Source organism: Mangifera indica, chromosome 7 (genome assembly GCF_011075055.1).
Source record: "Mangifera indica cultivar Alphonso chromosome 7, CATAS_Mindica_2.1, whole genome shotgun sequence".
Taxonomy (NCBI): Eukaryota; Viridiplantae; Streptophyta; class Magnoliopsida; order Sapindales; family Anacardiaceae; genus Mangifera; species Mangifera indica.
The window spans coordinates 18,677,150-18,704,748 of record NC_058143.1 but is presented as its reverse complement, the minus strand read 5'-3'; the positions used below and the strand labels follow the sequence as shown (position 1 = coordinate 18,704,748).

Genomic DNA, 27,599 nt, shown 5'->3' with positions numbered 1-27,599 from the left:
CCAGACAAAAGACTTTGAACTGTGTCTATAATGGTAACTCTTCTATGCAAATTCTAAATGCTTACCAAAAATGTAAAATTTTTGGGGATTATATATAATGTATATGCACAACGTATATACATGAAGTTGAATATTAAAAGTATTCCTCCACTATCTCTCGCCAGAACTTACTGCTCCCTCTACAACATCTCCAGAAATTGATACTTCCATCACAATCCCTCCCTAACAAGTTGAAAGCAAATAAATCCTGGGCTAAAAATGAATCCAACTAAGGAAATTTTTACCAGAAAGTAAAACTAAGCTGGAAAGTTTACTCCGCTAAATTCGCTTCCCCTCTAAGATGTGCGATAATAAATGAGAAATATAAATGCAGGCATTGCACATCCCAGCTTGACTGTAGATTCAATTCAGCCATCGACAGCAGTACAATTTCTATGATGAAACTCACTAAGACAGAAGTTTTGTCGAACTGGATGAAATTTTATCTTATAACCAAGAGTGATAATAAGTCATGTGAATTCACCTTTCTTTGAGAAGTGGACTCATTTTGGTAGTGATGATGACCGATGTTTCAAAAATTTCCATGAAGGCCGAGTATATAATGGAGGATAATTCCCCACATGTAAAATACCCTTAATCCATTTCACCCGGTTTACAAGCTCCTCCAAATCCAAGATTGCTGCTTCTATTGTATCATCAAACAAAGAATTTAAAGGAATGCTTCCATCATCTCTTGCCTTCTTTGGGGATCCACTATTCTGACAACTGTTTTTCTCAGCAGCAATTCCGGCCATTTCAGCCATTGCATCTCGAACATGTGAACTTGACACACTGTCTGAATAGCTAGATTTCCCATTACCAACATCCACCACATCAAAGCCCATATTTTTTTCCAGTGTACATGTTTCCTGGCATGCAGCAGGACTGAAAGGTCGCTTCGCAAGTCTCTCCGATCTATCTATATGTGGTAGTGAACTAGCTGAAACATGAGAAGAGAATGACGCATTAAAATCGGTTGACCCTTCAGCTGTTCTTTGAGCATCCTTTCTCACTTCATCAACAGAATATGCGGCTGACTTTTGCAAGCCTCCTGCAACCATAATGATTCCTTTATCAAGCAAGTTCATCTACTATCCATTCAAAGTATCAAGAAGCATACCAACCGAAGTAAATATGATGGTAGCATCAACAATAAAATCTAACATGGTTGCACATCAAGCTCATAAATCAAATTATATCCTCGCTTGTAAGTCAGAAGACAGGTTAACCTCCTTAAATAATTCATTTAATGAAATATTTTTACCTAAATCTAAAATAACATATTCAGTGATGCCTTTGAAATTAGAAGCTAATACCACTTGTCAACATCTACCACTTAGGAAACTGACTCTTGATAAGCATTTCATTGACAAAAAATTTTGAGGGGGTCTACTTTGAAAGTTTGAAGGCATTAACCAGCATTTTCATAATTTCATGGTCAAGAATCACCTATCACAACAACCAAAGAAGTGATAGGTTTTCCACTGACAGTCTTAAGCAGACTTCTTATTTATGAAAGAGACCCAGTCCAGGTAGGTGTCCCTCCTGCCAGATCAATTTTCAGGCTGTTGAGTCCTTCAAACAATTATCATGTAATCACCTTTATATATCCTCAATACTGCTTGCTATGTCATTCAGTTAAGCTCTTAAATCTCCAGATCAGTCTACAACAATTTTCTGATAAAGATAATGCCAGCCACTCTATATCAACAGCAGATTAACCAACCATTTCCCACCAATTAATCAACCATTTACAACCAGAGTGGGATTATTAGAATGTATCAATGCAAATCATAAAGCCACAAATTCTTCAGCACCTTGTGTCAGTGCTACATAGAGTTAAGAAATTTGAAATCGGATAGACTGATTTAAGATAAATAATAAAAACTTCACATCATTCATAGAACATGTTTCAAACAAAAGTAAATTCAGACATGCGGAAAAAAAAAAAACCAAACTTAAGCTAGTTATTCTTCTTTCAAACAAGAAGCAGATAAATGTTGATTATTGCAACATTTCTACCTTGATTCACCGGCTTGATTAACCAAGCACAGCAATGACAGCCTTCTCTCTCCTGCAACACCAAAAGCATAGCAAAATAATAAACAACTATAGGTAAAAGCAAAAATATATTGGGACATCAATATAAAAGAGGGGAAAAAGGAGTCAAGGAAGCAATGGAACAACGTTTAAATAGCAATTTGTCTTAAACAGAAGAAAAGCAAAATATGCATAAAGTAACAACTAATATTAAATAATGGGAACCTCACAGGAATAGGTACAGTCCAGCCATCATTCAGAGACCAATCTAAGGATGGGCGTAGGTCGCTGCAGAGAACTTCATAAGATGATCCCTCCCCCACTGGAGGTTCTGGGAAATCAATCTATAATGATAAGCACTAATGAGATTTTTATTGGAAAAAAAAAAATGGACAGAAGAAAATCTCAACCAATACGCAATAGTCAGAATAAGTAATGTTTAAATTTAAGCCCAATTAATAATAAACAAAATGAGGTGTGTTACACAGGGTTAAGAAGAAACCCCCATCCAGTAATCCACAACAAACAAGGAATTAAAAATTGAACTTTGGCATTGGCCATAACATAATTCAAAAGAACAATCTGCAGTCTTAGTAATAGGAGGTAGGGTTAAGGATTTATCCAGTGTGAGATATCCCATTGTTCGAGGAACTCTAGATGTCGTTAGAATAAAGGATCATACCATGAGACAAAAGATCTTCTTTCTAAAGAGATTAGATTCAGAACTATTATATGTCCAAGGTTCAATATTGAAAGAATTTCAGAGGTTTTCTTTCTAAAAAGATTTGATTTGGAACTATTATATGAAAGTTTTTTTCATTATATGGTTTCTACTACAGTTCCTTTGAAACAAAGTGAATATAGGATGATATAAAATGTTCATATATAAAACTTAGTCTAGCATTGCCAAAACATGTTAGTTTTTGGAGAATTATGAAAGATCTACACCATCTTTTTACATGTTCTTGATACAATATTTTACTATTATTGCAGAAATCTATCATTTTAAGACTAAACACTTCTTCAAAAGTAATTGACACAAATAATAGAGCATTCAACATTCATATCCCCAGAATTTCCTACCAAGAGAAGTCAAACTTAATTTTTAAGACTTTATCAAGAATTGACAACTATAACAGAGCACTTCTAAAAACGCTTGGAAGAGAAAATTACTGGAACTATTTTATCAATAAACCACCTCATAAGTGACAAGAGGCATCTAGATTTATTTAAATGACGCCAAAAGAAAAATATTATTATTACCTGGGCCTTCCCATCCCCTAATATTTTTGTTATCGTAGCAGACCAATAACAATTATCAGCCCACCAATCAACCAAATCTCCCACCTTCCATTCATCTCTGACAATGACCACTACTTCTGAAATGGTATTGATATCAGGCTTTTGACATTCACGATAAACAGGAGGAAAGTACGGGCGAACCATTAATTGCCTATTTATCACCTTCGATTTATTACCAGAAGAGGGCTTCTGATATAACTTTGTCCACCGTATTTCTGTAAATATGCACATGTCAACTAACAAAATGACCAAAATAAGAATTAAAGGAAAACTAAAAAGCATCACCACAATATCTTGTGCAATGAGAACACAGGAAACATCAGGTAGGGCCAATACCAAGTTTCTAAAAAAATATAAAAAATAAAAAGTAAAGCTGAATGAACCCACACAATTTTAACTTAATCTAACTTTTGAGAAAAAAATATTTTGTTAAAAAGAAAGGTAAAATTAACATCTTGTAGCTTTTCATTCGCACCAAATTTTTTATTTTTTCATTAAAATGATATCTTCCAATAAGGAAATAATCAATATTACTGTCTTACAAACCTTATCTCTTTTGTGTTGCTTGAAATAGTTCTTTACAATCAATTTGCATCTCTTCTCCAAAGATGAAGTTGCACCCTTCTTTTTGGTACATTCTGAATTCATTAGACATCATCTTATACAAAATCGTGCAGTTTCTATTTTCTTTTATGTCTAAATGTTTGTTTCTCTCCCCCTATATATGCCTTTGTCTATATGTATCTTTCTTTTTCATTAATAAATTTTCTGGTTTTACCAACAATAAAACTTTTTGGACCAAAAATTCACTAACAATATTGAATAACAGTGCCCATCAATAACTTTGTAAGTGAAAACACAGTGTAAAATTATTTCTGTATGGTTACAACTCTAATCTAATTTAGTTAAAAAGCCAATACTAATCACTCTCCAGACCAAAATCCATAACAACAAAAAGAAGAGACCAGAACACATAGCAGTAGCATAAGCACACAAACAAAGGGATATTACTTACTTTCATCTGGAAAATCATAAAATTCCAAGGCATGCACAGTCTCCTTTTTCCTCGAACCAATCTCCTTTATCTGATCAAAGATATATTTATTAAACTATGAAAAGAAAAGGCTCATGCATATTTATTAAAGTAATAATGGAAAATAATGAGCTTCATCAAATTAATATGTTATGCCACCTGTCCCTATTGTTCACAGGAGAAAGATTAGTCTGGGGCAAAGTAGGAAAAGGAATAGTTTATTAATAAGGCACTGGGAGAAGATTCAATAATTCAGTTAGAGAACAAAGTTTGGAAGAAGATTCAGCTGGTTTGCCAAATCTGTCTCATGGTAATCCAGCACTGGAAAGGAGGAAGAAACAGTTAGAAGAGAAGGTTAAGAAGGCAGTGAACCCATAAAAGTAGGGAGGGAATTTATCAGTGCGAATTACAGTGGAGGTTCTAGTGCCTCGAAGCTAGTTTATCTTTTCCTTTCCAGCATTTCTATTATTTCTGTCTAGAAAGATATTTCTACTTATTTATAATATCTCTAACATTAGTCAATAAAAGAAGTATTCCAGATCTGTGAATGTTGGCCAAAATTTACATTTAGATTGCTAGACTCCGATCAACATTGTATAAGAGCATCATTCATGATCATAATGAGGATGGATTCACAGGTGGACATGAAGCTTAAAAGAATGGAAACAACTCTGCAGAGAGTACATAATAACTTGGCAGATCTCATGAAACTTCTCAGTGGGCAGCAGAATAAAGGAAAGGATCCAATTGATTCTATTGCAGGGTCTTCTGCAAGTGGGCGTTAGAGAATTGTGCAATGATAGAAAGGGGTATGGAGCAGCAGCAAACTAGGAGGATAGTGGATCTAGTCCAAGCAACCAACCAGACCTCAGTTGCAGGGAACTGCCCATTCTCGTCATCTCAAACTACATGTCTTAATTGGGAGGGACCCCGTTAGATGGTTATTTAGAGCAGAACGTTATTTCATTGTTAATGGCATCAAGGAACTCAAGAAACTGACTTTGGTTGTTGATTGTTCGCAGAGCATTGCTGTCAACTGGCTTCAATGGAGGGAGATTCGTTCACAGTTTACTGGTTGGACCGATTTCAAGAACACTCTACGCAAACAATTTAAGTTGTCACAAGAAGAGAAGACTCACCAAGAACTTATGGCTCTAAAGTAATCAAACACTGAAAAGGAGAAGCATAAGTCTTAGGGGAATCTGTCCTTGATGTTTATAGGAGAAGGATAAGTCTTAGGGGCAAAGTAAGCAAAGGATTAGTTTGGTTAGAGAATAAAGTGTTGGGAGAAGGTTCAGTAATTCAGTTAGAGAATAAAGTATTGGAGGAAGATTCAGCTAGTTTGCCAAATTTTTCTTATGGATATCCAACATTGGAAAGGAGGAAGACACAGTTAGAAGAGAAGGATAAGAAGGCAGTGAACCCGGAAGTACAAGGAAGGAATTTCTGAAAGAGAATTTTAGTGGAAGTTCTTGCACCTCAAAGCTAGTTTATCTTTTCCTTTCCTGTGCTTATATGATTTTTGTTTGGAGCATTATTTCAGTTAATAATGTTATCTCTAACATAAGTCAATAAAAGAAGCATTCCAAATATGCGAGTGTTGACTGAATTTGCATTTAGATTTCTAGTTTCCTATCATAATAACACTATGCAGGGACAGACAGTACAAAATTGACAGTCAAAGGAATCAATTATTGAGAAAAGGATACATTAAAGAAACAAGACATCTCATTAACAAAACACCAGAAGTGGGTGTAACAACTGATATAATGAAATGTGTTTTGACATAAAATTATTTTGAGCATAGTACACCTTACAGGTAAGAAAAATAATTGAGGCTAAAAGTTTATCGATCGTCAAGTCTCCCACATCCAAATATGGAAAGACCATTAAACCAAATTGATCATAATCACTTATCCATTAAAATTTCCCTATTTTCCTATGTTTGACTAGCCGAAACAAAATAGTTTCACTTTATGCTGAGACGATAAGAAATCTAAATGATACATCTCAACCAAGAAGTCAAGCATGTGGGTTTTTTTTAGCTTGAGTCCATTGCTTGAGGGTAAAAAATTGATGGATGATGTATGGAATTTTGAATAGTTAAACTTAAATACGAAGTACAAACATATTGACTTTCAAGATGTGCACCATATATCTTTCCATAATGCTTGTCTACCCCTCAAAATTAACTCAAACAAACTAAACACAAGTATGAAACTGAAAATGTATCATCTTTTATTTAATTTGATTAAAAAAATGATTTTTCCTACAATTATAAAGGGCAAACATCGATACAAATATAAATAAATAATCAGGATGAATTAAAACTTTATTTGGTGCTAACACAACAAGAATCTAAGGATTAACATGAACCAGAAGTAACCGCAAGAAACCAATCTTTATATGCCATAACCCAAAAACATACCTTGCATCGAAACCATGCACCACGATAACCCCTAAGGAAAGATCTCGACTCTACCAGTTGGTCAACCTTAAAAGGAAGCTCCACTTCATCCATCACAGTCCATCAAACGGTAAATAGCTTAAGGTTGATTTTATGGTTGGCCAACTTAAGCCAAATTCTTCTTCTAATAAGACCTCGTTTTGAAAGCTAAGGTTGGAGGTTCAGAATCCGTGACGCAAAGAGCTGCTTGCAAAAGAATGATCACATCAAATAATACAACCATACCAAGTATTTCATAGGAATTGTAAAAAGAGAAACTAATGGCTAAATTCTAATGTAGAATACTTCAAACTAAAAACTTCTTTGCAAATCAACATCCAACCTAGTACAAATTTTAGGAAAGTGATGCAGTAAAACCTCGAGATTTTAGGGATTTTATGTAATTTATTTGGGATTCATTTTTACTTATTTTCTCAGTTTGTTTTTCCCTAGTGTAAATAAAGTGAAAACTTCCTTATTTGGATTGATCTTCTTGCCTATTATGCGGATGTTCTATATCATTCAATAAATTGAAATTTGTTAACTAATTATTTGTATCCATTTTCCATTTAAGAATTCATTACATAATTAGAAGACTAAATAGTCAATTTAGTCAGTCTTCAAACATGAATCAATAGATTCATAATAACACTAAGTTATGTGTAGCGTTTGTCACACTTCACATTGCTCACAAATGAGATTGGAAGACAGTTTATAAGGCTTGGTCCTCATAACTAAGTAAACATGTTTTGGGTAAACGACACTTGCGAGAAGCCCAAAAGCAAATTCATATGAATCTCAGCCCTAAACAACTAAAATCTACTTACCTATTTTGGTTTAAGGAGTGATTTTAGCAGCAAGGTCATAGGAACCTACATAAACCAACAACTTATATTCAACTAATGAATCCTCCAGCACTCTGAAACTAATCACATAAACACTAATTTGAATCAACCTTAAATCTTCTTCAAAATCATAGCAAATGATTAATCATATAAGCTTTTTGTTAATCAAAAGTCACATAAAAACCCAAAAACATAGTGTTTAAGGAACCCTATCCGCATCAACTAAGGCTATAAAAACAAGCTCTCACCAACATCTCAAGACTCCACCTAATTTGCTCAAACAGCACATCAAAGTAACTACCTTTAACTTTTCTAAATGAATCCTTAGGAAGTCATCCATAATGCACCTTATTTAGATTAAAACTCTATCCTTAAGTTGTCGTCCATAATGCACCTTATTCAGTCACCACATAACACTTCACAACACTTTTCCACTTCAACCTTTTTCAATCCCAGGAATTCTAAATTTTTTTTCTACAACGCTCAAGAAATCCAACCATCTAGTAACCACTGATCCAAAAAAAACATAAGATCAATAACTGTAACTCCCCCAACATATATCTAGACCCCTAATCCAAGCAATCATCCAAAAATCCAAAACCACTAATAATTCAATTTTTTCCTCAATGAAAATGGAAGTAAGATTAATAGTGCAATTTTACACAAGTAAGACTGGTATCAGTAATATCAAACATGCTTTGCTCAACTCTCATAATGAATAAATGTACTAGGATACAATTAATTATAGTCAAAATCTAAATAATAACAGTAACAGAATTATGTAAATATAGATTCAAAGTGAGGCAAAAGCATCCAAGAAAGAGAGTAAAAATATAATAACCTTACTCTTCAAAGGACCAAGCCTCTATCAAAAGAAAAAAGAAACCCCAGATTGACATTATCTTTAACAACCACTGTGAATGTTAATCTCTTCAAATGAAAGAAAGATTAAAAAATAGCTTTTTGTGGACATAAATAGGTCTGGATTTGATCGGGGCCGAACTTGAACAAAGCTATCAGTTGGAATCCAAAAAATACAGCTCAAAGTCAGCCCCAATACTAGTATAGCATCAAACTTGACTTGTGATGAAAATGAACCCAATACTTATTTAAACTGGCTCGTTCTATCTGAGCTCCAATTCAAGCCCTAGAGATAGAAGGAAAGAATCCTTAGTAAAATCAATTTCAGAAATAATTAAATGAAATGGACACGAAACCTGACAGAAATTGATAATTTTGAGGAACCTTGCAAATTTCAGTTGAATGTGTGAAATGTTATCGAACCGGCGCCGGACGTTGGGCGGGAAAGTTAAATGAGAGTGATTGATAAATTTAAAGAAAAGATAAAATGTGGTGCAATATCATTAACGTAAACTTACACGCCTTTGCGAAGCGAACCGCAAGAAAGATCCGCCACCGACTTCTGTCCAGCCGCCCAGGTGCGTCAGATTTGAGGATTCAATATCTTTTAGTTTTTAAATCCTTTTTTTTTTTTTAATCTCACTAGTTTAAAAAAAAAATTATCAATTTATAATTCCATATGAATGAATATTTTTTATAATTTATTTATATAATTTACATAAACTAATAAGAATGTATAATATAATTTGAATAATAAATTAATAAAAATATTTGCATATGCGGATCCTTTCTCATAAGAATTTGAATTTTTATACTTTTTTATTATATGCAAATTTAAATTTTAAAAATATTAAATTTTCTAAATAGAATTTTTAAATTTTTATCCTAAATAATGTGTAGTCTTATTATTAGCCATTAACATATCATTTATTATGTCAAACCTTCATCGACGCTTTAAAATTATATTAAAGCCACATAAAATAATAATAAAATTAAAATTAAAAATTTGAATTATCAGTTAAAAAGTTTAATATTATTTTTAAATATTACCTTACTCAAATCTTTTTAAGAAGGCAATAATTTGCACATTTCTGACCATTAAATCTTGAATTATAGTATCCAGTCCTCAATAATAGGTATTTCCTTTTTTATTTTTTTTAAGTATATTAAGAACAAAATGGGCCTTAAGGCAGAACCGGAACAACCAAAGCTCATTTGACCAAAAAGAAGGTAACAGGATCATAAGACTAATGCATAACAAGCTACAAAGAGAGATCATCTCTTGAGTTACTATCTGAGCGTAAATAAAGATAGGACTAAAGAGAAAAACAAAAGTAGTCCAAAACAAAAGCAAGTATACAGGAAGAATGCCGAAGCGGCTCTGACTATACATTCTATACAAAACACAGCTAAGGACCAACTCCGATTGGTTAGCCAGAGGAGAAGGACAAGCAATTTTGCAGGGCATGCACCTTGAGGTTTGACAAGCTGCAACAACAGCTAAGGGAGCAGAAGCTCCATTACACAACACAAAATAATAGGGACAGAAAATCTCTTAGACAGCCGGCAGGAGACTCTTTGCCTTTGCTTGGTTTTTTTGTTCTTCCTTCTTGTTATCACACATTCGTTGGATGTGGGTTTTTGTTAATACATAGTCTTCAACAGAGCTACGTGACCAGTGGTGCTCATGGTGACGAGAGTGTGATTATGTGGATATTAGTAAATGGTGCTCGTGATGGTGGTAGGGTGGCGACAACCGACAGGTGTTGCTTGTAAGGACGGTAAGGTGGTTGTTTCGGTAATGAAAAATCATGTCAAATAACATTTCTAAAATACATGAGAAAGATATCTCATTAAGAGTTTATGGAGTGTCATCGTGTGTTGATGCTCTAACTGATTGGCAAGGCAACCTTAGTTTCCAAATTCGTGGATCAAAGTGACGGCGTATGAACATCATTCTTATGCATGCAGTGATAATGTAAAGGCTACTCTCTCGTAGCAGATCGCATCCACTAAACGTTATCATATGTCAATGTCACAATTGGCTTTGAAAGAGAAAACAACTCTAAATCAACATGACATTGGAAATGTAGATAAATAATACTTGGTAACTGACATTCATCGCAGAACTTCAATAACAAGATCTATAAGACAATTTAAAAAAAGAATTTTGTTGAAGTTTTCGGAAGATCAAGAAACACCGAAAGTCTTAAAGAAAATCTAAAAATAATGGATGACCTTCATTAAGTTATATAAACAAATCTAGATCGCCATAAGGTAATCATCACCATTTAATGTAATTTTGTGGCACATGTTAGAATTTAATAGATATACAAAAAATAGTTATCGAAACTCTTTAATAATGTAAAGGCCAAAGGACTATTTCCCACCCAAGGTATGTTTTTTCTACAAATTTTCACTCGTTAACTTTGAAAAACCCATTTACCTACCTATGGACTGTTAAAAAAAACGTCAGATTGACGGATTCAAGGGCAAAATCATTATTTTATTTATAATATTAAAAATAAACTTAAATTTAATTTTTATTTTACCCCAAAATCTTAACAACTAACAATTTTCTCTCAACCCAAGTTTTTAAAAACAATATTTTCCCCCCGAGGGTTTCCAAACTTTCAAATTAAATTTTCTAGCAACGACTGATGATCTCTAGGGGACGTCTCTTCCTCCCCTGCGTCTCCTCTTTTCGATCGTGCGACGTTTTCCCCTCCTAAACGATGTCGTCGTCGTCGACAAAGATGATCTCGACAAAGATGTCGTCTTCATCTCTGACATTATTCCAATGTCTCATTACCTTACCCCAATCCTCCATGTGTCACTTATGCGATAAAAATACTTAAATACCATATTTTCAATTATCTTACTTCTTTGTCATAGAAATATGAAAGACTATTATAAAAATATGAGATAAAAAAATATTATCAATCAAAAACCCTCAAATTATCAATCAAATCATGTTAAGAAACATTTTTATTATTATTATTTCTTTTATTTTTATCGTAGTAAATAACAAAGTTATTTATCTACAAAAAAATAAAATAAAATAATTTTCTTTTCAAAATTGTCATTATCATATTCTATTTTAATTATTATCATATTCTACTTTTTCATACTTTAGTTCATTACAGAGAAATCATATTAACAATGATTTACATGAAATTATTTTTTATATAATATTTATTCATTTATTTTATGTGAAGCTAGATATTATATATAGTTTGTATTTCTAATATAATCCAATAACACAATAGTTTAGTAAGAATACTATTCGCTTGCCGGCCCATAATCTTTCAGCCTATCCGAACCGGCCCAACCCATTTATCGCAGAACACATCATCCCAAAACCCTAACTGCCACCAGTTCTAACGGTCATAAAAATAAAAGACCGAAATACGTCCCACCCAAAATTTGCTGAAAAACAAATATTACCAATTAAGTTTCAAAAATCAAATTCTTCCTCCTCATCCATTTTCGTTAAGGAATCATCTTAAATGAAAGGATAGAAAACTATTTTCCATAGAAAAAGTTAACTCGGGTTAATTCGATTCAGTTTAAATTTGTTTATTTCAAATATAAATTGAGTTCGAATTAAAATATTTGGTTCATTTTAAAATTGAATCGAACTTGAGTTATAAAGAATTCGATTTGGTTTAACTCTCAAATTAAATAAATGATTTAATTTGATTTGAACTTAGCTTGTGACTCAATTTAAATTATATTAAATAATTGTTAAATGATGTCATTTTATTAATAAATCACGAATTTAAGCAATATATTCAAGCCATAAATTTAAGTTAAATTTGACCCAAATTATTTTTATTCGAATCAAATTCAAACCACTCTTAATATTAACTCAACAAATTTGAGTTAAACTTAAATTGAATTATTTTTTATTTAAGTCAAACTCAAATTAAAAAGTATTCAAACTTGATTTGGTATATATATACACCTCTAACCCTAACTTAAAATCCTAGTGAAGCCCCAAGAGCAGTTGCCGTTAAGGTTGGATTCAAACCAAGTTTGTTCGAACTTGGTTTGAACGAGTCTAAAATGAACTAACCTCAAACAAGTTCGAGCCTGCAACTTTGAACTTGAGCTGCTCGTCAAGCTCACAGATTAAAATTTTTGATATAAAATGACGTCGTTTTAACCAATATATATTAAAATGACGTTATTTTGATAATGAGTTAATTAAAACTTGAGCTTAAATCGAGTTCCAACCGAGCTCGAGTTTGAAACGAGTCAAGCTCAAACTTATTTACAGCGAGCTCGAGCTTGAACTCAATTACTGTAAATCGAATCAAATTGAGCTCGATTTGATTCGAATCTAACCTTAGTTGCCACCTCCGTGTCCATCCACTGTCCAATTTCTCACCGACCTCTTTCCTTTTATTTTTAAAAATGTATAAATATTACCCTTTAATCAATTAATTAATTAATTTCTTAGTATTATATGAACTTAAAAAAATTAAATAAATAAAATAGAGAAGATAGAGAGGGAATAAAGACAATCAAATACCCTCTGGAGTTTTGTTTGTTGTTAGGGGTGTGCACATGGTTTAATTTAATATAATTTAAAAAAAATTTCAAGATATTTTTAAACTAAATTAAATTATTTTAAATTTTAAATCAAATAAAACTAAATAGAAAAAAATATTTGATTCAATTCAAATTATGAATTAAATATATTTAAATTATCTTTTTATTATTTAATAAAATTAATAAAATTATAATTTTATATAATATAATATAAATATAAAAAAATATAAAAAAATATAAAAAATCATAAATTTAATTTTTATTAAAAAATTATGCTAAATATAATTATATCCCATTTACAATTTAATTTGATTTAAAAATTATTTAAACTATAATTTAAACTAAAAATTACTTTTAATAATTTATTAATTAAAAATTAAACTATTTTATAAATAAAACCTAATCAGACTAAATTAAATTGAAAGGCTATTTTACGAATAAAACCAAATCACATTAAATCAAATTGAAATAAGTGACACCCTGCTCGTTCCTCTTCCCCATTCTGACACTTTTTATTTTTATCTATATAATTAATTATAATAAGAAAAGTGACATAATCGAAAATTAAATTATTTAATAAATCAGGCAACAAATCTTCGTTTTTGGTCCTGCTTTCTCTTCTCATCTCTTTGCTGCTCCTTGTATTGGACCTCTCTCTATCTTTCTCTCTTCTCTCTAAAATCTCAAAGAGCTGTCATAACCCAATTTGGGAACAGCGCTCTGTTCTTGGGTTTCAGGTTCGATCTGTGCGATGTCGTCGGCGTTTTTTAATTCCTTGATTTTTTGCTTCCTGTTTTAGGGTTTGATTTTGATTGGGGTTTTGGGTTATCCTTCGACGATCTTAATATTTTTTTATCGCATGTTGTAATTGGGTTTATCTGGGTGATTTTGATTATTAACCTCTTGTTTCTTTTGGTACTTTATTCAGTTTTCAATCTAGTTGATTATTCTTTAACTGGGTTCTTGAGATTTTGATGTTCAAGTTTATTTCTGATTGTTTGATTTTTCGGTGTTTTGTATTAATATCCTTTCAGAGGCATTGAAAAATATAATTTATCAGTCTAGCGATGAAAATTTTCAGAAGCCAGACTATTTGATTTTTTTTTTTTAATTTTTACTTAATAATTGAGACGTTTTTTAAAGCATTTATGGTTTTCAGTGCGGGTTTTTATTTTTTAAAATATTTTGATAAATTGTTAGCGCTTGTAATGTTTTTAATGTTTATTTTTGGCTGAAGTGATGTTTAACGCTGATGTTGGCTTATTATTTTTTTTTTAATGTGGGTATGTTGTAACATAGGGAGTGGAGTCGAAGGAGTGTGGGGGAAGGAATTCTGAAATGGCGGGGGTTTCGAGTGAGGAGGCTGGAGTGGGAAGGTCTGAGGAGGGGATTTCGAGTGGACAGCGTTGCCAATCAGGGGATGCACTAGCAGAGTGGCGGTCTTCTGAGCAGGTGGAGAATGGAACTCCCTCTACTTCGCCCCCTTACTGGGATACTGACGACGACGATGATGGCTGTATGGTTTTGGCACCCTATTGTAAATATGAGTTTGTGTTCCATGATTCTAAGTAACTGTGCAATTATGTCATTTTGTCTTTAGCCTTAAGTTCTGAGGGGAGGAAGAGCCTCAAGTAAAAGGAAGGGGACAGCGATTATGAACACAAAATACTTTGATAATTAACATGATTCTTTTTGAGTTTTCCAGCTTATGGGCTATTATTATATAATGTCTATATGGCCCAAGGAGCTTGAGGGTGAAAATTGCATTTCCTAAAGTTCTAATACTTTTTACACCCTAATATTGTTTGATTAAAGTAAATGGATGATTATAATTGGTCATGGGATAATATGTAGATTTTATGGGTTTGAATACTTTCTTGCTTTTGGCACTTGATTTATCTGTTCAAGTGATGTTTGGTAGGTTGTGAAAACATCAAATTATTAGTTTTAAAAACTTTTGTTTGCAGTTTTAGAGCCTTGTATTTTATATCCTTGTGTGGCATTTTGATACTCTTTACCATCAATTATATGTTATACATCAGTTATACTTCTCCTGTTTTTGTACTTCTTTATCTGCTTGAGAATTTATTACCTGGTCTCAAAAGGTGCTAGTCATGGGAACACGCAGACATTTTTCTTTCCTTTTTCATTATTTTCACAGAATCTTTTAGAAACTATGCAACAAGATTGAATTAATTAATTAGCTTTCCAAAACAATATTGGACTAAGTGAACTAAGTGGAAGATTGAGAAATTTAGAGGTTTTCCGTTTTCTTTTCTGTATTCCCAGCTAAGAAAGCAAATGATGGTATAATGCAATATTGGAAAATAAATTTCACTTGATGCAGTCATTGGCTCTAAAAGCAGATTACTTTGCAGTTTTTCTTCTGTTTTTATTTCTTGAAATGTTTTAAGGTGGAAACTATCATCTGCAGATTGCTAATAATATGTAATATATAGATGAATAAGTGAGCTCCGTGTCATATGATGCTTGATCTTAGATATTTTAGACCTTGTTTGAGCTTACAGAAATTAAAAATTTTTTTTTATCATGCTGCTAAATTGTTTAGACTTTCATTTAGTTTGGTTTTGCATACTTTATATGGAGAATATGTCAATTGTTACTCTGTGGAGGATTTTTTTATTCTATATGGTTACTGGTGCGTATAGGCAGTTTAGTGGGAAGGTGATGCTAATGGAACCAAAATATGCTAGCTTTTCCATCCAGTAGCCTAAACTTGGAAGTTGACTGAGACAGCTGCACATGTTTGGCTTATCTTCTTGTTATTTATGTTATTGTCAGTCATTTCTTACCACCATTCTACTGCTCTAACAAAGATCACTTTTTTGTAGGGCCAAAACCTTCTGAGTTATATGGAAGGTACACGTGGAAGATAGAGAATTTTTCACAGATTAGCAAACGAGAACTCCGTAGTAGTGCATTTGAAGTTGGTGGCTACAAATGGTATGAGGATTTGAGTATGAATGGTTTCTCATTCTTTTTTTTTTTTTTTCAGTATATTTAGTTTCTCCATTGCTTCTCTTATTAATTTGTGCGGATTATATCTTTGTATGTTCAGTGTCAGCAAGTCATATGTGTTAATATACAACCCTCATATGCTTAGGTATTAGTTAACACTAGTGAAAGATTTGCCTTTTGAATTTTCAGATAGTTCTAATTCTTCTCTTTCATCATTTATAATTTTTACCGTAAACTTTAATGATAACATATCTGTGTTTCTATGTAATGTACATTGTCTACATTATTATTCATTTTGTATGATGGGTTATTCATCCATTAATTGCTGGAAGTCTTATTAAATTTCTGCTTAGAATTTTTCATTGAAGTCAAAATTTGTTAAATTATTTCCATTAGCTGCTCTAGTAGGTCATGCCTTCCATCTTATAGATTGAAAAGTTACTACATTTGTTGCGATAACGCTTTCTACTGTTGTTCACAGGTATATTTTGATTTATCCCCAGGGCTGTGATGTTTGCAATCATCTCTCCTTGTTTCTTTGTGTTGCGAATCATGACAAACTCCTGCCAGGTTTGACACCAATGAGTTTCATATTGCATAAACTATCCTTTTTTTTCCTCCTGTATTTATGGTTATGATCAGGCGGTTTATCTTCTTGTTGCAATACAGGCTGGAGTCATTTTGCTCAGTTTACAATAGCTGTTGTAAATAGAGATCCAAAGAAATCAAAATATTCTGGTTGGTTGGCTTAAAAAAGAGTTTTTGTTTAACATATACAGGTTCTTGATTTAATTTAGTTAATGCAAAATTTGCAGATACTTTACATCGGTTCTGGAAGAAAGAGCATGACTGGGGTTGGAAAAAGTTCATGGAGCTATCAAAAGTGTCTGATGGGTTTAAAGATGGTGACACTTTGATTATAAAGGCTCAAGTTCAAGTCATAAGGTATCTTCAATGCTTCATCTGTTTTACAAAGTAAAAATTATGTAGAATTTCCTTAATATTTTTGCAAGAATAGTCCTAGATATGTGATTTTGGCATGGAAATGTTCTTGTGTCATTGTCTTTGACTTGTGATGAATAAGGATGTGTATTTTGTAATCCTCTAGCTCTTTTAAATGTATTTTGTTGAACGAAAATGTGAAATATGTTTATGTTTCTGGTAACTTGTGAACTTTGATCATTACTTTCTTGTGACTATTTAGTAGCACCACAGCACAATATATTTTTTTTTCATAACCACATTTTGTTGCTAAATGTGTTATGAAATTATTAGAAAATATGCCATGTTTTGCATTTTATAACTTGATATCCTTAATCATTTCTCTCATTTATATTCTAAACCTTGTATTTCTGTGTTATTTGAGGCTTTTTTCTGTATTGCTTCTATATTTATATTCCTTTTGATGCATGTTTTAACATAGATGTATTTATTTTGCTTTGCGATTGTAGGGAGAAGTCAGATCGCCCTTTTCGATGCCTTGATTGTCAGTATAGGAGAGAACTTGTGAGGGTATATTTGACAAATGTAGAACAAATATGTCGGCGTTTTGTGGAAGAAAGACGAGGGAAGCTTGGGAGGTTGATAGAGGACAGAGCTCGGTGGTCAAGGTATTGTATGTTCATGTTGATTGACTTATATTGTTGATTATTCCTTTAAGATTGTATATTACCTTTGTTAGATATGGTTTGGAGCTTTTCCCATGAATTTTATGTGGTTTTCATGAGAACTTTGCATGTTTGATACTAATATATGTATCGCTGTTGTGGCAGCTTCTGTACTTTCTGGTTGGGAATTGACCAAAATGCAAGGCAACGTATGTCTAGAGAGAAAACAGATGTAATTCTGAAAGTAGTTGTGAAACACTTTTTTATAGAAAAGGAAGTCACATCTACTTTGGTAATGGATTCCTTGTATAGTGGATTGAAGGCTCTTGAAGGGCAGGGCATGTGCAAGAAAGTGAGGCCAAAGTTGTTGGATGCTGAGGAAACACCAGCTCCTATTGTTTATGTAGAGAATGATATGTTTGTTTTGGTGGATGACGTGCTGCTGCTACTAGAGAGGGCTGCCTTGGAACCATTGCCACCAAAAGATGAGAAGGGTCCTCAAAATCGTATGAAGGTGGGTTTCATGACTCTGGTATGATGTAGTTATGCCTTGGTTAGATTGAACTGGAGATGTCATGGGTTGTTTGAAGCTTGAGGTTTTTCATTCCTTTCAATTGTTTGTTTGGAGGTGGTTTTCACATTTCTATTTGAATGACTTCTAATCAATATCATTCTGGTTAATGTTCGGACCTTTCAGAACTTCTAAACCACTGACATTGTGTTTGCATGTGCTATTTTCTATGTTGACTTTTTGTTAGCCCTTGAAAAGTTAAGCAGTGAAGGGTGGATTTTGTTTGGGTAGGTTTTTGGGTTTTGGAGGAGTTGGGACTTGGTCTTAGTTTATGGTGGTTTTGGGGTATTGTTGCCAGCTTTTTGTGATGGTAGATCAGTTTTGCTTGCAGTAGAGCAATATTTGTGGCAGCATCAGTGGTGGTAGAGTGGTTTCTCTTGTGTATACAAATTCTGGCAGCAGCAGTTTCTGTAGTTACATACCTTAAAGATTTTAATTCTCATCCGTTGTATTTTTTTTCACTTTTATTATTTTATGAAGGGTTGTTTATGTAAAATTACATTATGAATGCTTCTGTTACAAATAATTAGATGGTGAATATGAATCTGAAAGTAGAGGTAAAAGAATTGGTGTTGCTCATGCTGTAATATTAGGATTTGATGGCCGTTCTTTGACTTGGATTTATTTATTTATTTTTGTATTATGCTCTATCTAGTTTATTAACTTTTATGCTGGTTTCATCAATGATTTGAGTATATACATTGATGTGAAATTTCAGTAAAATGGAAGTTACATTCTTATATCATAATACCTTTGTTTTATACATAAATATTTAACTATATGTTTCATCGAATGACATAGGAACATGTACTCTATTATACAGGATGGTAGCTCGGGGGAAGACTTTAACAAGGATTCAATTGAGCGGGATGAAAGGCGACTTACAGAATTGGGGCGTAGGACTGTGGAAATTTTTGTCCTTGCCCATATATTCAGGTAGTATATTTGTTTATTATGCATTTCAAATTGCTGAAAAATTATTGTCTTTTCTACAACTGAATCACATAGGCAATTTGGAGTTCTATTAATGTTTGCAGCTGTTTTAAGCATGTAGGTTAAGTATATTTTCCCGTGCTGTCTACAAATTTCAATTTTGTCTTCTCATTATTTGGCACCTTATGCACAATCTTTGTTGGTTTTCTTTTTGATGGAATTCACTGCAAAGTTATGTCTGGATTGTGCTGCTGGAATTTATTAGCCTTGAGGTTCTAGTGTAATGATTATATTTACCGGCTTGTCAGTAAACATAGATGCCTAAACTATTTTCATTGTTGCATACAGCAATAAAATTGAAGTTGCCTATCAGGAAGCTGTTGCATTGGAGAGGCAAGAAGAGCTAATTCGTGAAGAGGAAGCAGCATGGCTGGCTGAAAGTGAGCAGAAGGCTAAACGTGGTGCAGCTGAAAAGGAGAAGAAAACAAAAAAGAAACAGGTATGGTATCGTAGTCTTCATTTGGTATGACTGAGAGCTACAATTGAGTTTTCATTTAGCAAAGGGATATCACAGACCTTTGACTGCTTATTGAATTGAAGTTATTGGGTATATCTTATCATTTATGTATGAAATTTATTTATTTGAGAAATTTTGGATAAGATTGGCATTTATAATTTATGTCATCACATAATCACTTTTTAGCCATATCACCTGATTTTATTTATAGTAGCTGACATGCAATATCCGCTGTTAAATTTTTTTTTATTCCTGTAGCAGTTTTTGGGCTATGATATTTGCTTATTTATTGCATGCTTTTATTATTGATTATTGAAACTTTATAATGAAATGAGTTTGCCAATATTAAAGTCTTTGTAGTTTTTCTCATGGATGGATTGTTTTTCCTTTTTTTTTTTTTTCTCTTGTATATTGCAGGCTAAGCAGAAACGGAACAATCGCAAAGGGAAAGAAAAAAAGAGGGAGGAAAGGCCTAGTGCTGGTAATTTGGACAAGCATGAAGGAGAAAACCTGAGTGAAGAGAAAAAGGAATCCATTTCAGAAGATGCTCAGCCTGTGCTTGAAAAGCCTGACATGCTGGAAGATATTTCAGATGTTTCTGATTCAGTGGATGGAGTTGCTGAAGTGCTTCAGCCTGATTCAGAAGACAGGGATACTGATGCATCTGAAGTTACTCCTGCCACAGAAGCCAGTAGCAGTGGAATTTGTAGCCTATCATCTGTGCCAAATGGTATGGTTGAAAAAAGGATTCTAATGGATGATAGTTCATCAACGTGTTCTACTGATTCAGTCCCATCAGTTGTGATGAATGGACCCTATAGAGGGAACACCTTAAACTACCAAAATCAAAAGTCACCTTGCAGGTAAACAAATAATTACATTTATTTTTCTTATACCGCATAAGAATTCATTTGGCTTGGCTTTTTTGAATTTGAAGAGGGAAGAACCAACGAGGTAAGGTGACACATGATGGTAGTAATTGGGCAAATGAATCGGATGATCAGCCTTCTAGGTCTGCTACAGATGCTGGGGAGCATAATGGTGTCTCTGAAAGCAATAAGGTGGTTTAGCATAATTCTCTCCCAAATCTTGGATATATCTTTACCATGCAAATTTTAATGCTATTAGTAGCACGTATGTCAGAAGCTTGTAAGTTATGAATTCATTTTTTATTGACTTTATCTGTTTGTTGGCTTTCTAAGACGCATCAAAGTTGTTTTGTTTGTTTGCTTTATTATGTGGGAAGAATTTCTCCTTTTTTTGTCTCTTTGTTTGACTTTTACAGCATAGCAGATCGTAAAATTAGTGTCTTATCCTTCTATCGTTATTAAAATTATTTGCAGAACTTTTAATGTGCAAATCATTCTGTTTTATTCCAACTTTTCTTTTTGGGGGCACTTCTATTTCAAATTACGTGTAACACACTCTATAGGAGGATTCATATTTCCAAATACATGTAAAATTTGTGCATTTCCTGTGGGAAATTTTCATGTACTTGCAAGCTTGATGATTGTTTTATGGTTTACTGGTTCTTCTCCAATTAAACTAATAAATGGTCATAGTTTAGCTGTCATAACATCTGTATATTTGTGACCTTTTATCTTTTGTTGATGAAGTTGTTTACTTTTTTGCATTTGTTGATACACGACACGTGTACATGTTTACAGAACATAGTTGTTTAGGGGGTGAACAAAAGCAATTCCTTGTACTTAATTTGGATTTATGCTAATGAATTATTAAATGGTCTTTGCAAACACATACTCTTTAGTACAAACTGTTTAAAGATATTTTTTGAGTGTTAGCTCAAATATTGGATGATATTTTTCTTTACTTCCTATATGTATGTATGTGTGTGTGTGTGCGTGTGTGTGTGTTCCTAAAATCATTGAAGCTTTTGGTTTTTCTTCAGAGGGTTATATTAAATATGTGTGTTTAGTTTTTTTATATTTTTTAATGTTGTGACGATAGGAAAGTTTTCATGTAACAGGAAGTCGTTCCAGTACAAAAGAAACTGATTAGCAAAGTTCCAGTGGATACAGAAAGACCTAAAGAGAAGACAGCAGTATCATCCTCTCCAAGAAGCCCACCTAGAAATATGCAGTCCACTGCTCAATTGAAGTCAGATCCGAAGAGTGCTGCCACTGCAGATCCCGTTCCAAATATGAAAGCAGCTTCAAATGGTCTGCAACAGACTGATCAAGTAGCAGAATTGAATTCTTCATCCCAATCAACTAGCAGGGTTAGGTCTGAGATCCAGAAGGCTGCTGTGTCAAAGCCGTCTGAAAAACCTCTGGAACAGAAGCCACCTATGATGTCAAGGCCTTCTAGTGCCCCTCTTGGCCCCGGCCCTCGCCCAGCTGCTCCTGTTGTTTCCATGGTGCATACTTCCCCACTACTTGCCCGTTCAGTTAGTGCAGCTGGGCGGTTAGGTCCTGATCTCTCACCTGCTACTCATAGTTATATTCCCCAGTCCTATAGAAATGCCAAAATCGCAAGCCATGTTAGTTCAAGTTCATCTAGTTTAACTCATCCCGGTTCTCTTAGTTTGGGGGTGAGTCCATCACTTGCATATTCACCACAGCCTCCCATGGTATCTGCACCTATGTATATACCCCAGAGCTCAGAAAGGATGGAGCCAAACCCAGTCCAGTCAGGCTTTCCTTTTGGCATGGTATCTCGGGATGTCTTACTGAATGGGCACCATTGGGTTGATAGTTCCCAAAGGGATGGCAACAGAATGATGCACCCTGATCCTTCTTCCCTGGTCAATGATATGCAAAACCTTGACTTATACAAGCCTGTGCCCTTGGGACCCAGGGAGCACTTTTCTAATGAGTTTCCTGCCTCTACATCTGGAAGACACACCCAAGGTGGTTTGGCAGATGAATTTCCTCACCTTGATATCATCAATGACCTGCTTGATGAAGAACACGGAGCTGGGGTGGCAGCTAGGGCGAGCACAGTCCTTCAGTCTCTCAGCAATGGACCACACATTTTAAATCGACAGTTTTCTTTCCCAGGCGATATGAGGATTTCAGGTGACTCATCCAGCTCATGTAGGTTTGAAAGGACAAGGAGTTACCACAATGACGGATTCCAGCGGGGGTATAGTTCTTCTAGCAGCCATTATGATTCAGCAAGGGAATATATTCCCCAAACAAGTGCAGTGCACTATTCAAATGGGCAAATAGATGGAATGGTTCCAACTCTCTGGCAGATGACCGGTTCTGATCTATCATTACTAGGTGTGAAGAAGGGGGAAGGTGACGGTTATCCCTATTTACACCCAGAGTATTCAAATCTGTCATGTGGTGTTAATGGATACACGGTATTCAGACCTTCAAATGGAAAGTAAAGGAAGTTGCAACGGATTTAGCCCTCCAATTTGAGGGTTATTTTTCCGTTGTAATAATGTATTTGAGGGAATTGTTGGGTATTAGATTTGGAGTGAGGATGTAATCTTTCCTTGAGGAGAATGCTGTTTTGTAAAGAGTGTTTCTGCCTTTGTTTTATCAAGTTATTTAGTTTTTTTCCTTAGAAAATGAGGCCGTGATGTGTTTTGGTTTTTGGTTAATGGTTGATAAATTTGATTTAAAGCTTGCTGTTATCACTATGATTAGATGGATTAAATTACAAAATATGATAGACAGGTGAAAGTCTTCAATACTGCAGAAATTGTCCATTCCTTAGTGGTGGATTCAAGTTTTTGAGTAGGAATTGATTTGAATTTAATAAGGTTAGTTTAAATTTGAGTTTGCATAAGTTTACGACGAGTTTGTTGAATTAAACTGTTGGAAAGCACCGAAGAAGGAGAAAAAGAATAGTTAAAGATGAATATGAATTACATAAAAAGATTAAAAATTATTAGAAAATATGAATTTATATCGATTTGGTTGAATTAAAACTTGAGTTGCGCTTACCAAACTTGAGCTGATTTATGCAGGATATACCCCAAGTTGAGCCCAGAGAAGTAGAATACTAAGTTGAGTTTGAGTCACTTCGGTTTAAATTCACAAAATAGTTAGCATAGGCGTTAACCCAATCAAAAACTTGGCACATGAGCAATGGCAGCAGAAGACTCTAGAATGGAAATTGTACTTGAGTAGTGTTAGAAATTAGCACAAAAGCAATGGGAGCAGAAGACTTTAGAGGCCAAAACTTGGCACATAAGCAATTAAAGACTTTTTAATATTTTATTAACACCTTTTCAAGTGCTTAATCCCAGATTGATCATATATAAAATAGTAACCACATATATTCAGAATTCATTCTTATCAATATCTTCATTTCTTCCTGTAAGTGTTCGTTGTTTGTAAATTAGAATCATGAATACTCTTCATAGAGTCATTTGGGCAGCTCTTCTTCTTGCTCTTCTTATACATATCCAACCGTGCAAAGCTACCAGGGTTTTACCTGACCAAGTGTTGTTGAATAAACACATGCGATTCCAGTCTCTTCAAAGGGGTCCGGTCCCTCCTTCAGACCACTCCGGATGCACCAACCTTCCGGGCCAAAGCGGAATAGGCTGTCCAGGCAAGGAGATGAACGTTGCTGGCGATGTTTTGCACTGATCTGGAGCTTAACCACCTCCCATGCTCACATTAGACGTGGCTACCTATTATAAATGAATGTTAATTTACTTGTCAAGGGCTTGGATTCAGAAATGATCAGGTTCTGTTAAAAAAAAAAAGCACTCTGATCTGATATGGTTTCGTTTGATCTGATATGATGTTGAAGTTAGTTTTCTTAATCCAATATATCTGTATTGTACTTAAAAAAAAAGTTATAAAAATATTATTTTTAGAATAATAAAAATATGTTTTATTATTAGATTAAAAAATAAGTTATTATCACTATCCCGGCTATATGGGTGTATTCGGAATGAATCGAGTTTGAGTAAATATTAATTTGAGTTTGATTTATAATTTAAATGGTTTGTTTGAAACCAAATTTAATTTATTCAATTGGTAATAAATTCGTAAAATAGAAAAAAAGAATTTGTCCGGAATGAAAAAAAAAACACACTTAAAAAACGAGAAAAAAAATTAAAAATTATTGAGTCTGGTTTGGACTAATTGAAGGTTGGAGAATTTGACCGCACATTATTTATTAAACCTTGAATTGCTACTTCAAGTTTGAGAGTCTACTGTATTTGACAAGATCCAATCCAATTCTCAATTGTTGGGTTGACTCGATGGTCCCAAGACATAAGTTCACCAACCATCAATAAATTCTAACTCGAGTTGAGGTTTCCCAGTTTGAGTGTGGCTTCTTTGGACCAGACACTAAGTTGAGACCAGAAAAACCGAACATCAAATTGAGCTCGAGTCGGTTTGGTTTGCCTCACCCTTACCCCTCCTGAATTTGAGTCCACTATATTGGATAGGACCTGATTCAATTCTCAATTGTTGGGCTCACTCCAGAGTCCGAGGACATAAGTTCACCGACCATATATAAATCCGAAATTTAGGGTTTAATATTACGAGAACTTACAACTTCGCCCCATAACTCAATACTCTCCGGCGCTTAATTTCCGACGGTGGTGGTATTTATTGGCATTTTTCGGCAAAGTTTACTATGATAGGATCTATGAATATGTTCATTTTCACTTTTCTTGTTAGTGTTATTTGCAGAGAGAAGAAAAAATGTCGACCGGAGAGCTTGCCTGCACCTACGCTTCTCTCATTCTCCAGGACGATGGAATCGCTATTACTGTACGTTCTATATCTGTTTCCTTCTTTCACATGGGACCTTGCTAATTTTATGAGCATCAATAGTTTTGCACAAAGTACCTAGAAGTTTATTGATATAAAATGTTGAAGTAGATGATTATATATTTGTTTGGAAGTCTGCAATATAAGTACTTGTTGTTTCTGGAGTTTGAAGTACGGTGTGAACTGTAGAAAAAGGCAATATGGATAGTTCATTTGAGTTTGTGTGAATATTTTGTACTTAAATGATATTCATTTTCAGTAATGGTAAAGGATTGTTTACTGTGAGAAAATGAGGGAATATAGTAGTGGATCAGGGGTCCGCTGGTATGTTGAATGATTATTTTAAAGAGGGATTTGATTTAATTTTTGCTCTCTTTATATTTTTCAGTCTGAGAAGATTGCAACTCTGGTCAAGACTGCAAATTTGAATATTGAATCTTACTGGCCGAGTTTGTTTTCTAAACTGTTTGAGAAGAAAAGCATTGAAGACTTAATTCTGAATGTTGGCTCCAGTAAGCAATTTTTGTGGATTGTGGTGTACATGCATTATCACTTCTTTTTATTTTTGAATGTCCAAGCAGTATTGACATTGGTCTAAATTTAAAAAAAAATAGGTGGTGCACCTGTTGCTGTTGCTGCACCAGCTGCTGCCGCTGCTGGTGGTGGTAATGCCACTGCTGCTGCTACTGCTGAAGAGAAGAAGGTATTTTCCGAACACTTTCATTTTTTTTTTTCTGAAAATTTATTGTCCTAGAATGTCTATGAAGATATCTTTACATCTGTTTCAATCATTTTTTTAGCACAATGTGCTTGGAACAGTAGATATATGGTTTTCTTTCTTCCTATTCTCTTGTCCAACAATCAGCCTTTTTTCATTTTTTATTCTTCTGTTGTCGTACACACTATTTTCCAAATCATATTTAGGAAACTTTGGAGCAGCAAAAGTTGCTCTGGCTGGAATTTTTTTGGCATATTACTTGTTTGAAAAGTATGTTGGATAATAGTTTTTGCTGACTTTATTTTTAGTTTTATGAATTATAAACTAGATGATAGTGTACTCAGTTGGCTTCTGTTTTTTGCACTATTATGTCATTCTTGTCAACTACTTATTTGAAGTTTCCCTTTGAATAGATGTTGCTGTCACTAAACATAATTGGCTATTGCATTGCGATTGTTATTTAATTGTTTTTTCCCTTTTATTTACCTGCTTATTAAGGATGTGATTGGGACTTCTTATTAGGCTTTCAGAAATCCCTCTTAGCTGGTAGATTGAACAATTTTCTTTTGGTTGAATCTGCCAAATACAGTGAATCACCAACTCTAGAATACACTTTTAAGTTGATGTACCGCACCTAATTTCTAAATGTATGAAAGGTCTTAATGTTGGAGCACTCTTGTCAATTCTTTTTTATTCTCCATACAACTCTTATCATTTTAATAGATTTGTCATTACTTTTGTTTTATAATTCATATTTTGTTCACCTTTCTCTTGCAGGAGGAGCCCAAGGAAGAAAGTGATGATGACATGGGATTCAGTTTGTTTGACTAAATTGTCACCGTGTCCGTCTTTAGGCTTCAATTTGTAGCTACAGATTTTTGAAGGAGACTGTTGTGTTACCGAAGAAGTTAGATATTACATTATAATTTCTGTAGTAAACTCAATTTAGTTAAAGATATATTTTCCCTTATTCTTTAGCATGATATGTATGAGGTAAGACTAATTTCTCAAGTACATTGGGGCATATGGCTGTAAACAACTTTGGCTATCTTGTGAGCTCATGGTTTAGCACAAGTAAAATATTAATATATGGATGATAAATACGTAGGTTACAAGATTAAAATAATGTTTTAAAAATTGAGGGGTTTAAAATGATTTTTTGAATCAAGGTTGAGCCATCGATTATATTAACAAATTTGAGCTCGGGCTTTCTCCCAAAGTAGCCTAATTATGGCATCTGTTAGTGTGGATTCCAGCCTCGGTTTATACTTAAAGGCCAAAGGTCAATGTCCCGCCCCAGGTTTAATGAATGGATAAATTTTTACTCGGTAATTTTCAAAAACTTAAATATTTACTAATTTATTGTTATGATTAGGGGTAAAATTATTATTTTATAAAAATAAAAAATAATTTATTTTTCCTTAAGTTTATAAATCT

At 33.7% G+C, this 27,599-nt stretch overlaps 3 protein-coding genes across 10 annotated transcripts; 2 read left to right on the top strand and 1 right to left on the bottom strand.

Annotated features, from left to right (window-relative positions):
* Positions 1 to 58: 58 nt before the first annotated feature.
* On the bottom strand, positions 59 to 9,217 carry LOC123221662. 4 transcript variants are annotated; one of them, XM_044644544.1, is made up of 8 exons: positions 8,951 to 9,080; positions 8,547 to 8,852; positions 6,843 to 7,064; positions 4,397 to 4,466; positions 3,343 to 3,596; positions 2,310 to 2,423; positions 2,062 to 2,113; positions 59 to 1,090 (listed from the first exon to the last, which is right to left on the bottom strand). In XM_044644544.1, exons 3-8 carry the CDS (start codon positions 6,933 to 6,935, stop codon positions 543 to 545), a joined length of 1,131 nt encoding a protein of 376 aa, XP_044500479.1. In that variant the 5' UTR covers positions 6,936 to 7,064; positions 8,547 to 8,852; positions 8,951 to 9,080; the 3' UTR covers positions 59 to 542. The 4 variants fall into 4 exon arrangements, with proteins under 4 accessions (XP_044500479.1, XP_044500477.1, XP_044500480.1 ...); XM_044644542.1 differs by lacking the exons at positions 8,547 to 8,852; positions 8,951 to 9,080 and adding an exon at positions 9,085 to 9,217; XM_044644545.1 differs by lacking the exon at positions 8,547 to 8,852 and having other exon boundaries at positions 8,951 to 9,071.
* A 4,487-nt stretch (positions 9,218 to 13,704) lies between these two features.
* Positions 13,705 to 23,326, top strand: LOC123220504 (TNF receptor-associated factor homolog 1b-like). The gene is made up of 13 exons (XM_044642744.1): positions 13,705 to 13,860; positions 14,423 to 14,639; positions 15,976 to 16,087; positions 16,584 to 16,672; positions 16,772 to 16,840; positions 16,918 to 17,047; positions 17,554 to 17,712; positions 17,875 to 18,223; positions 19,104 to 19,216; positions 19,562 to 19,712; positions 20,148 to 20,593; positions 20,668 to 20,791; positions 21,718 to 23,326. Exons 2-13 carry the CDS (start codon positions 14,462 to 14,464, stop codon positions 23,083 to 23,085), a joined length of 3,288 nt encoding a protein of 1,095 aa, XP_044498679.1. The 5' UTR covers positions 13,705 to 13,860; positions 14,423 to 14,461; the 3' UTR covers positions 23,086 to 23,326.
* A 1,655-nt stretch (positions 23,327 to 24,981) lies between these two features.
* On the top strand, positions 24,982 to 27,210 carry LOC123220408 (60S acidic ribosomal protein P1-like). Of its 5 annotated transcripts, none has more exons than XM_044642623.1 (5): positions 24,982 to 25,275; positions 25,364 to 25,444; positions 25,833 to 25,956; positions 26,059 to 26,147; positions 26,940 to 27,210. In XM_044642623.1, exons 2-5 carry the CDS (start codon positions 25,376 to 25,378, stop codon positions 26,991 to 26,993), a joined length of 336 nt encoding a protein of 111 aa, XP_044498558.1. In that variant the 5' UTR covers positions 24,982 to 25,275; positions 25,364 to 25,375; the 3' UTR covers positions 26,994 to 27,210. The 5 variants fall into 5 exon arrangements, with proteins under 5 accessions (XP_044498558.1, XP_044498562.1, XP_044498563.1 ...); XM_044642627.1 differs by having other exon boundaries at positions 25,003 to 25,272; positions 25,352 to 25,444; XM_044642628.1 differs by having other exon boundaries at positions 25,003 to 25,275; positions 25,352 to 25,444.
* The last annotated feature ends 389 nt before the right edge of the window (positions 27,211 to 27,599 follow it).

Excerpts from the sequence above, each read along its gene's own strand:
- LOC123220408 (XM_044642623.1), top strand. The coding sequence starts at position 25,376 with ATGTCGACCGGAGAGCTTGCCTGCACCTACGCTTCTCTCATTCTCCAG. Across the intron at positions 25,957-26,058 it reads AATTCTGAATGTTGGCTCCA|GTGGTGCACCTGTTGCTGTT; the intron begins GTAAGCAATTTT and ends AAAAAAAAATAG. Across the intron at positions 26,148-26,939 it reads CTACTGCTGAAGAGAAGAAG|GAGGAGCCCAAGGAAGAAAG; the intron begins GTATTTTCCGAA and ends TTTCTCTTGCAG.
- LOC123221662 (XM_044644542.1), bottom strand. The coding sequence starts at position 6,935 with ATGGATGAAGTGGAGCTTCCTTTTAAGGTTGACCAACTGGTAGAGTCG. Across the intron at positions 3,597-4,396 it reads TTATGATTTTCCAGATGAAA|AAATACGGTGGACAAAGTTA; the intron begins GTAAGTAATATC and ends GCATATTTACAG. Across the intron at positions 2,424-3,342 it reads TAGGGGATGGGAAGGCCCAG|ATTGATTTCCCAGAACCTCC; the intron begins GTAATAATAATA and ends TTATCATTATAG.
- LOC123220504 (XM_044642744.1), top strand. The coding sequence starts at position 14,462 with ATGGCGGGGGTTTCGAGTGAGGAGGCTGGAGTGGGAAGGTCTGAGGAG. Across the intron at positions 17,713-17,874 it reads GACAGAGCTCGGTGGTCAAG|CTTCTGTACTTTCTGGTTGG; the intron begins GTATTGTATGTT and ends CTGTTGTGGCAG. Across the intron at positions 18,224-19,103 it reads GTCCTCAAAATCGTATGAAG|GATGGTAGCTCGGGGGAAGA; the intron begins GTGGGTTTCATG and ends TCTATTATACAG.